Here is a 9,368-nt window from a genome sequence, read left to right on the forward strand (position 1 = left end):
ACATCAGTGGACTTCACAGAACACGATGTGCTCATATTCCACCTCTATTTAATCAAACCAACCGAACGCCGAGCCGACCTCGACTCTCTTCACCGATCGGTTCCCATTCAAGGAGACTTTATCGTTAACAAAATCCTTCAAACACAATCAGCTTCTCGTCCGGCAAGAAAGATACGACTGAACAAAGCAGCAAGCAACAGTTTGTTTTGAGAGTTTCCTGTTAAATTCAAACGGTCTCCTCAGACCCCCACGGCACGAGAACGGGAATGTATTTATGCTACAGTAGCGTCTGAACTATTGGCTCCGGTTCCCATTTTGAGACTTATAAGCTCTAGAAAATACTGTAAACGATCTTCATGGCTGGCTGGTGCCGTCTTTCAGTGGCTGGGAAGGCCCTGGATCCACAGCGGCGCCGACTAGGGGTCCACCGGCGGTGCGTGGGTCCATGGCAGAGTGCATGATAGTCAGCCATAGATCATCCATGTTTGGCATTACAAAGATTTTCTAAAAGAGGAAATGGAATGATGGAAGGACAGTGAGCTTTTCCTCGACTATCACCATTGCGATGCCCATAAATAAGACGCACAGGAACATTGGAGAATTCGGAGCGGGAAACACTGAATGATGCTCTCGCCAGTCTTCATAATGATAGTGGAACTTTCTGATGTCACTGTTTTACTATTTATCAATACCTGGAATTCCTGGTCGAGTTTTTTCTCGATCCAGTCGGTCACATGAGCCAGAGTGACTTCTCTCTCTCCGAGCTTCGGCCGTGCCTTCAGCTCCAGGTGAGGCGGAGTCCTGAAGCCGTACCTGCAACAGAAAAAAAACGGTATGAAGAGAAAGATTTAGAAATGACAGCAGGTGAAAGAAAGTGCTGATCAAAGACGGGATAGAAGCGAACGAATCATCATTGCTCAACAGATGAAGACAAACACAAATGCGTTTATTTCAGAGAGATGCCACTCTACATACCATATCCGGTCAGTGGGTGGGGGCGGAATGTTGACAGCCAGCGTTCCTTGGAGTTCTTGCACTTCCACTGTGAGCAGAAGGGGCGTGTTCGATACCTCCTCCATCTTCTTTTTGATGAACTCCGTTTCTGTTGCCTTCTGGAAGTATTTGGACTTTGTGATCTTGTCGACAAAACGCATGATCTTGCTGGGTTTGTGGCCTCCAGTCCAACTGAATGCAATGAAAGGAGGGTTCAACTCACACGTTCAAATTAGTATAGCTGTGCTTCCATCGTATATAATCAGATATACATGTTTTTTACTTAATCCTACAACGTGGATTAGGTGGTTAAATACTGAACGCTGGTCATGTCTGACTACTTGTCATTCTTCCATCAGCAGTATTTGCAGTCGTCTCATTGGTTTGGTAAACTTGTGATAACAGGAATCCATTGAGCATGCAGCAACTCACCCCTCTCCCCCTGCAGAGTCATTGGAGAGCTCTGAGGAATCTTCCTCATCGGAGGATCCGGCGCTGGATGACTCTTCATCGCTATCAGCCAGGCAGTAGGAGCGTGGCCTGTATCTAGACACACATCAACAAACACAAACGGATTAAGGTGGGGACAAACACACTTACACGTTTCAGCTGTGTGTGTGTGTGTAAAGCGTACACAGCCATTGCTTGGACAGAGCCGTTCAATACAGCAGATGGGGAACACACACACTGACATTAGATGGGTCGGGTTTCAAGCATCAATGCAGCCTCTTCATTAAAACCCTGACAGAATCCACTGCAGCTCTCAGGTACATTCAGTTAGCTATAGCATTAGCCATAGCGCTGGTACAGTGTTCAGCAAACATGCACTGGGCATGAAACACTGAAGAAGCTACGCAACACGCTAAGAAAGGAATATTTAATGAGACCCTTCCACTTATAAACATGCAAAATCACAGAACGTAGATGAAAGCCAAGCAGCACTTACCAAGAGAAGAAATATATCCGATCAACAACCCGGCAGAGAATCCAGAGGGCAGAGACGGAAGAACAGAGGAAAGACATTACGAGATAAAGACAAGGAGTGAGAACAAGACAGGAGGAGCCAGGCGGAGCCAGGAAACATCAAGATGGAGTTTTCACCCTCTTACCCATCTTTGCCAAATTCTCCCAACCGGACGCTGCCCAGGCGAATGAGGTTCATCTTGGTCTCCAGGGTCATCAGGAAAGAACCACTGTAGGAAATCTCCAGGTCAAACCACAGACCTAGAGATGCAGATTTAAACGACATGTTTTCACCCGAGAAAATAAAAAGGAACTTCAAAACGAGCGCAGGGATCCTAGAAGGTGCCGCCCTTTGTCATTCCTCTCATTGCTTACAACACAGGATCACACTTTACATTCCCTGCAGTTCCTCTTTACAACACTGGGAGGCAACAGAGAACTATTTAAGGTTCCTGATCGCTGATCTGATCTGTGGCTGTCCTTTCCTCCATCTCGTCCAGAGATCACGGTTTGACTTTCAGTCTAGAACCCAATAAAAGCCGTTGCTCTCTTAGCTGGGGATGCAATCAATTCTTGGTCTTATTATAAATTATCGTGAAAGGCGCAGTTATAAAAATGAATTATAGCACAAGAAAAAAGTGAGAGAAAGAGAGCGAGGCTTCAGGTGAAGGACAAGAAGAGGAAGCTAAAATGGAAGGCAGTCCAAAAGGAAGACGGTTAGAGACAGTTCATATGAAAAGAAGTTGGAGGAACTGATCTCTAAGCAGGAGCAGTGATGTAGCACAAAAGGTATGGAGACCTTAATGCATGAGAATTAGAAGACACGCCTCACAAAAAGCTGCTTCTGATCAAAAGCAGACGACATATTGGCACGTAGTTGTGCAACAGCTGACAGTAAATCCATCCTCCCTCACAAAACCCAGCCCTTCCTAGGATGAGCCTGGATGTGCGCGAGCCACAGATCACCATTAGACCTGCTAAAGTGCTTACGGTTCAGCTAAGAGCTCACGATCAAATACAATTCCACAGGGCTTCTGTAAGCAATGCTTCTTCTAAGCCTTTACCAGCATCGTTTGTAGCAGACATGTCACCAGTTCTGGAACACCGACTCTGAAGCAGCACGCTAACTGCTCCTTTGGATTGTGCCGTGAATGAAGGCTTCAAGAAGCTCACTCTGAAAGTGTTGCTCTCTGTCATGTGGGACTCGCCACTTGTCTTTTGTAAAGCCAGAGTGTCAGATTCCTCTGGACCCGGTGCTGTGATAAGTCACACTGGAAAGACTAGAGGAAGAATGAGAGCGGCGGGCTGTTGTGAAAAAATGGTCACTTCAGGACATTTGGGTGGGCTGCAAAATAAATCAGGAAGAGCAAAAAACAAAGAATCAGCTGGACTTGAAGATGTTTCAACTCTCATCCAAGAGGCTTCTTCAGTTCCGCTGAAACGAGTCCAGCTTTCGCTTTACCAGGACCTGGTTGACCGAGAACCGACACAGATGGTGCAAAAGTACTCATCCCACAAGACGGCTCGAACGTAAGGAATGGAGTGTTGTTGGATCATGACTCAGCTCTTGTGTTGGAAGACATTTTTAACTGGGTGCCATGATTACATTAAATGCTGTTGGTTCTAGAGACAACTACAGATTACTGCAGAGGAAGCTTTGGCTTATTGACTTCACACATTCTCTGAGCAGCACCTTCCTCTGGAGGCAAACTGCAGACGGCTGGCGGTCAAATGGGGGTGAAAGGGTTAAATAAACACAACCCTCTGTCATCATTAGAAATGACATGGTTGCCTAATACTGACGTCAGCATAGTCTCACATAATTTAGGGTTAGGGTTAGGGTTTTCCTGCATGACACAATCAAGATTATTAACAAAGCAAAGTAAGAGAAGCCAAATGAGCTAATGACAAAAACCCAAAACTGTGTGCGTGGGTGTGTGTGTGTGTGTGTGTGTGTGTGTGGTTCTGTTCGTGAGTCAAAGTGCATGAGTCGCTCTTGCCTCGGTAGTCAATGGAAGGTTTGGATGCTCGGAGGACTTTGGGAGTGACCAAGCCCATGTCCAGCTCCTTCAGGGTTAGCTCATTCATGAAGTAAGGCAGCTGAAAAAACAGAGTAAAAACCAAGCTGAGCATGCGGACGGACGGAGATCAGTCACCAGACACAGTCACAAAGCGGAGAGGGAATGTTGGCCTGGAAAATATAAAACTGGAGAAGCCATCAAAGAGCACAGACCTCCCCCAAGCAGCTCATTCGCCTCCTAACTGGATCTACACCGTCCACATGGTGATCTGGATCAGCACCAGAACGTTCTAGATCAGACATGGGCAAACCACGGCCCGCCGAACTTGTCCAATGACCAAAAAATTCAAAATCATAACTTTCATTTTGTCCCTGCAATACCCGTGTTTGACCAGCAGATGGCGCACTGACCATCGCTGGCTTGTAGCGTACCGCAGGAGCTGCAGCTGGAACTGATCAATCTTCAGTCCGACTCCGCCTCAAAGGATAAGTTCAAGTCTCTTAACCTGAATGACTTTTATGCCTCACTTAACGAAGCCACGTTTCCAAACCTCCGGAGGACGGCACAGAAGGTGCTGGTGTTGTTTGGCTCGACCTCCGTGTGTAAGCAGACGTTCAGCGTCATGATCAATAAAGCCCGTCATAGATTCAAGTTAACGGACCAACACCTCAGATCTATCCTGAGAATAGAACAGCAAAAATAACTCCAGATTTTGGTGCACTGGCAAAAAAGGGAGACCAACAACACTGTTCCCACTGAAATTGGTGAGTTTGTATGTTCTGTTATGAAAGAAAATGCATCTGGAAAGTTTGAACGTGGGTCTTTTAATGAAGTGCGCATTTATGCACAGCAGTGGAACAACAATGAGTGCAGCAGGAATGATTGAGATTTAGTATTTCGTGTTCTGATATGTTTGAATGTTGAAAGTGATCATCTTTTTTCAATAAATGTTGGTTTATTTAACTTTACGCCTTCAAGTGAAATGTATTAAAAACAGACGCAATCACCAGGTTTGACAGATCACAGTGTCATTGCTATTTTAATCTATTTACATTTCTCCTCTCACCGTTGTTCTATTTTAATCTATTTACTTTTCTCCGTTGTGCCAAAATATGTGTAAATGCTGCATCTTGCATATTCATTGAGACAAACGTACTACCTGGATTAGGGCTATTTTGCACATTTGAAAGACGCAGTTCTTCGTACACACTGTTAGTATATCTGGTTGTACATTTATCTGTGTGTGTTTACTGTGCTATGAGGTTTGCACACTACACGCAGTGCTCTAGTATATCCGGGCCAAACACTCATCCAAAAGCTCCTGGCCCGGCCCCTCGGTCAAAATTTCAAACCCAATGTGGCCCGCACATCAAAAAGTTTGCCCACCCCTGTTCTAGCTTGTTCTTGGTATCTTTATACAACCACCATGAAAAGTCAAAGTGAATCAGAGATGATGTATTTTTAACTGATTTTGAATCCATAAATGGTTTCAATGTTAAAATGCAGTATTTGTTCCTGACATCATTCTGGATCAGAACCAGAATACATGCTTCATGATAGTTCATATCGGACCCCTTTATGAGTGAATTGAATGCAGACGAGTATCCGGATCCCCCCCCCCACATCATCCATCCATCCAGCAGTTTTTCCGTAATCCCGCTAAACGCAACGCATACCCCTTTTATTTTTATTGCAACATTATCTACAATCTGAATCCGATCCAGATGTAATTCGGTGGTGAGATAGAGACCCCCATCCTACATGATTGTGTCAAATTCCATAAACATCAGTCAATAATGAACCGAGATACAGAGGAACACATTTTGAAGCTCCATTGACTGCAATGTTAACGAAAATTTCTAAGTAATCCAGAATCCAGGATAATTAACAAAACTTAATCATCTGTTAACATTCCCAATATTTCCTGAAAAGGTTATCAAGATCTGGCCGTAACCTTTTGAGTTATGTTGCTGAAAGACAAACGAACAGACAAATAAACAAACAAACAAACCAACGCCGGTGATTTAAAATGATAATCAGAACCTAGAGCAAAGGCAGTTGGAGGACGTTGCTCCACTCACCCGTATCTTACTGAGCTTCATCTGAATCTTCTTGGAGACCAGCTCGGCCCAGTGGGGCTCACCCAGGAAGTCCCAGAAGATCCGCCCGAGAGCTGCGTTCACCCAGGCAACCGCATCCTCCTCCCCACCGGACTGCAGCGGAGGTGAAGCGGCGCTCTGAAGCTGAAGAAGGAACAGGGAGGTAAAATGAGCACGAAGCAAAAATAAGGTGAAGCTTTTATGTGGGTACAGGATTCAAGCGCTGCAGAATAAAGCCCGTCTCGTTGCAGTTGAATGTTCCCGTGGCTGCATGGAAGACGGTTCGTGTACCTTCTTATCAGCCCCAGGGCTGCCCTGTGGACTCTGGAGGGCCGAAGTGGGACTAACCGCCGCCTGTTTTGACAGTATGGAGGCCATATAAACACTGTAGTCCAAAGGTGGCTTGGCTTTGTCACTGCCTGCTGTTGCCGTGGAGACCGAGAAGTCTTTTGGACTGGGCTGAGATGCTAGCGCCTCGTCTAGACTGCTTCGGCTGCTGCTGCGACTGTGAGAGCTCACAGCTGTGTGCCAACACCAGGAAAAGGAGGCGCAGGATGAGATGAGGAACTTTGTGATTTTCATTGTGGTTGTACGAGGACACAAAGATCTTTGTTCGCTTACCGCTCTTTGTCCCAACACTCGTTGCCTTCCTCGAGTCCAGCTTGAGCCTGGAGGCGGATAGAAAGTGCTGGAACCACTCCTCCTTCTCCCTCCCGGTTCTTCCAAACAGAAAGAGGGTCAGGTCTCTACTGTAAAAAGACGAGGCTCGTTCCTGACCTCCTCCCGTCCCGTCGGTGCCATCCTTTGGGTTGCCACTCTCACTGGCGTCCCCCCTGTCCCCCTCAGCCTTGGACATGAAGTCATCCTGTTTGCCCAGTTCAATGCAGATGGGGTATTTCTTGTTCCATAGTCGCTTCCTAGCCAGGCTCTGAGGCACTAAATGTACCTGGGGAACATCATGGAAGACACCGATGTAATGAAGAACACGTGAGCAGAGAGGACAATAACCTGCCTTGATCTAAAGTTACAGAAACTCCCTCATACACGCTTCAGCTTTAGATTACATCTCTGACATACGTTGCTGTTGGTGAGGTCATAGATCTTTTGACTGATGTAGGTGACATCTGGCTTTGGCTCGTTGTGTGTAGCACGACGGGCGATGTTGTGGTTGGGTTTGGACAGACGAATGATGGAGCCCTCCAAGCGGACGAACACCGAGTGCGTCAGCGTGGCGTGGTACGTCTCTGGGTCGTAGTTGGAGATCTCATTCATCCAGCCCTGGAGGGGACAGAGAACCGTCTGAGATTACGGCTCAAGGATTGCCTTCAAAAACAATCCCACTGGACAATTCTGCAAAACTCAATGCATTCAGGTCGGAATGTTTTCTCAAGCAAACAAATCTATCTTTTACGAAAATGAGGACATGATAAATTTCAGCTCAGTGGTGGCGTCCCCAATGTCTCATGTCCCTCTAGATAAATGGTTGGCTGCCTTTATTAACATCCGACTGACAGGTGAGACCTTTATCCAGGGATGAAGATCAGCCAATGAAGGCCTGACAAAACCGTACAAGGAAATGGTAGAGATTTACTGACCTTGAATATTTCCGGTTGCTTAATATCCAACTTGGTGACATTCCACAACTTCCTATGACACCTGGAAAATCTGAAACGACTGCCAGAAGACTTTGGTCCTGCCAACCACAAAACGGCGATGGCTAAAAGGAATCCGAGTCCCATCCCAAGCAGCATTCCTCCTACATAACTGGGCAGAGGTAGCACTAAATACCCATAAACCAGTATAGTAAGGATGACGAGAGTGTAGTGTGGAACATCAGGCCCCGGCTCAACGGCGTTAGATTCATCTTCGTTGCAGGGATCAGCGCTAGCGCTTCGTGGGACTTTAGAATCATCGCTCCCATCACCACCGGCAGCTTCTGCGTCAGTGTACGTCTCAAAATCCTCACTGTACAGAATGCAAAAGTCCTCATCCTCTTGTTTAGCGAGAGCAGACATCGAGCATTTGTCCAATGACATGGAGAGTAAAGCGGATTTGATGGGGCTCTTTGAGTCGGACGAGAGGGGAACAGGGGATTCAGACAGCAAGCTGTCGTGGCTCTCGGACTCCGACTGGCCTGCCTCTTCCTCCTTGATGCAGTAATTATTGTTGCTCTCCAGGTGACCATTGAGAGAAGCAATGTTGGAGAGTTCCGTGGCGCTGGCAGAGAGCGCCTTGGGCCGATAAAGGCCGCTGCCGATGAGACTGCCGCTCTTTTCATCCATGATTTTACTCAGCAGCTGGAGCGGCTCCGAGATCGCCTCAGTGAGGCGCCGCTTAGTGTCCTCAATTTTTGACTCCACCTTAAAGAAGCTGCGGTTATCCGGCGAGGTCAGCGGAGAGGAAGGGGCGGTTTTGCAGTCACCGGCTGACGACGTGGCAGAAGATGGCATACGGGGCTGGGTGAATTGCTTGAAGAGTTGCAGGTTAAGGAGCGGTTCCGGAAGACGGTAGGAGGAGGAGGAAGAGTCTTGGGAAGTATCTGAAGATAAAGATTTGACCAGAGTCTTCATGAGGGGTCGCTGTCTGACTGGAGGGACTGCAACAGAAGGGAGGCCATCGCGAGACGCCACGTCGGAGGACAGGGACTTCACCAAGCTCAGAAAAGGCTTTTCACTCAAGGGAAAGCTCAAAGATTTCGAAGGAGAGGAATGGGAAGTTGAGTCTCCTCGCTCTGCAATGCATGATGAAGGAGAGGCAGGATTGTTGGCGTGAGGGCCGGAAAGTGGTGAAACCACAGACGACTCAGGAGCGGCGGCAGCCGATGGCATCCCTTCGAACAGCTCCTCGCTGGCTTCCACGGCTGTCACAATGTCAAAGTCATCCTGAGTGGCTGAGGTCGTCGTCGTGCACAGCTCTTCTTCCTCCTCCTCTTCCTCTGTCCCAAGAGCTGAGAAGTGGATGGTGATGGTCTCCTTTGAAGGCGATCGCTGGACATGGAGCTTGGGGGACACAGCGGGTGGCTGCTTTTTTGTGGAGTGAGGACTCTCTGCATGGCTAGGATGCCGGCTAGTCATCGCAGTACTCCCACTGAAAGGAAGAAGAAAGGAAAGACACTAAATATGAGGTGATTCATCAGCCAGTCAGTGTATTCGGTCTACGAACCAGTCCCCGTGGACACGGAGGACACGGAGGACCTGGGATCACGCCATCGGCAAGACTAAAAGCAGAAGAAGGTACGTCTCCTTAGACAAAAATACTCCATGGAAAGGAATGTGCCACGAAGATGAAGGCT

The 9,368-nt window shown here is 47.4% G+C and overlaps 1 protein-coding gene across 1 annotated transcript; it reads right to left on the bottom strand.

Annotated features, from left to right (window-relative positions):
* LOC137906415 (testis-expressed protein 2-like) lies at positions 1-9,150 on the bottom strand. Its single transcript, XM_068750676.1, has 11 exons — positions 7,672-9,150; positions 7,154-7,354; positions 6,698-7,022; positions 6,368-6,597; positions 6,059-6,220; positions 3,957-4,056; positions 2,103-2,217; positions 1,426-1,539; positions 976-1,185; positions 693-813; positions 1-504 (listed from the first exon to the last, which is right to left on the bottom strand). The coding sequence occupies exons 1-11, from the start codon at positions 9,148-9,150 to the stop codon at positions 355-357; spliced, it is 3,207 nt and encodes a 1,068-aa protein (XP_068606777.1). The 3' UTR covers positions 1-354.
* Positions 9,151-9,368: the final 218 nt, after the last annotated feature.

The sequence above is a fragment of the Brachionichthys hirsutus genome, chromosome 17 (genome assembly GCF_040956055.1).
Source record: "Brachionichthys hirsutus isolate HB-005 chromosome 17, CSIRO-AGI_Bhir_v1, whole genome shotgun sequence".
Classification (NCBI taxonomy): domain Eukaryota; kingdom Metazoa; phylum Chordata; class Actinopteri; order Lophiiformes; family Brachionichthyidae; genus Brachionichthys; species Brachionichthys hirsutus.

Bases quoted from the DNA above. Each gene is read 5' to 3' on its own strand.
- LOC137906415 (XM_068750676.1), bottom strand. From the start codon at position 9,150: ATGACTAGCCGGCATCCTAGCCATGCAGAGAGTCCTCACTCCACAAAA. The intron at 1,186-1,425 runs GTGAGTTGCTGC...CATTGCATTCAG, and splicing joins GACTCTGCAGGGGGAGAGGG to TTGGACTGGAGGCCACAAAC. The intron at 505-692 runs GTATTGATAAAT...TTCCTCTTTTAG, and splicing joins AACTCGACCAGGAATTCCAG to AAAATCTTTGTAATGCCAAA.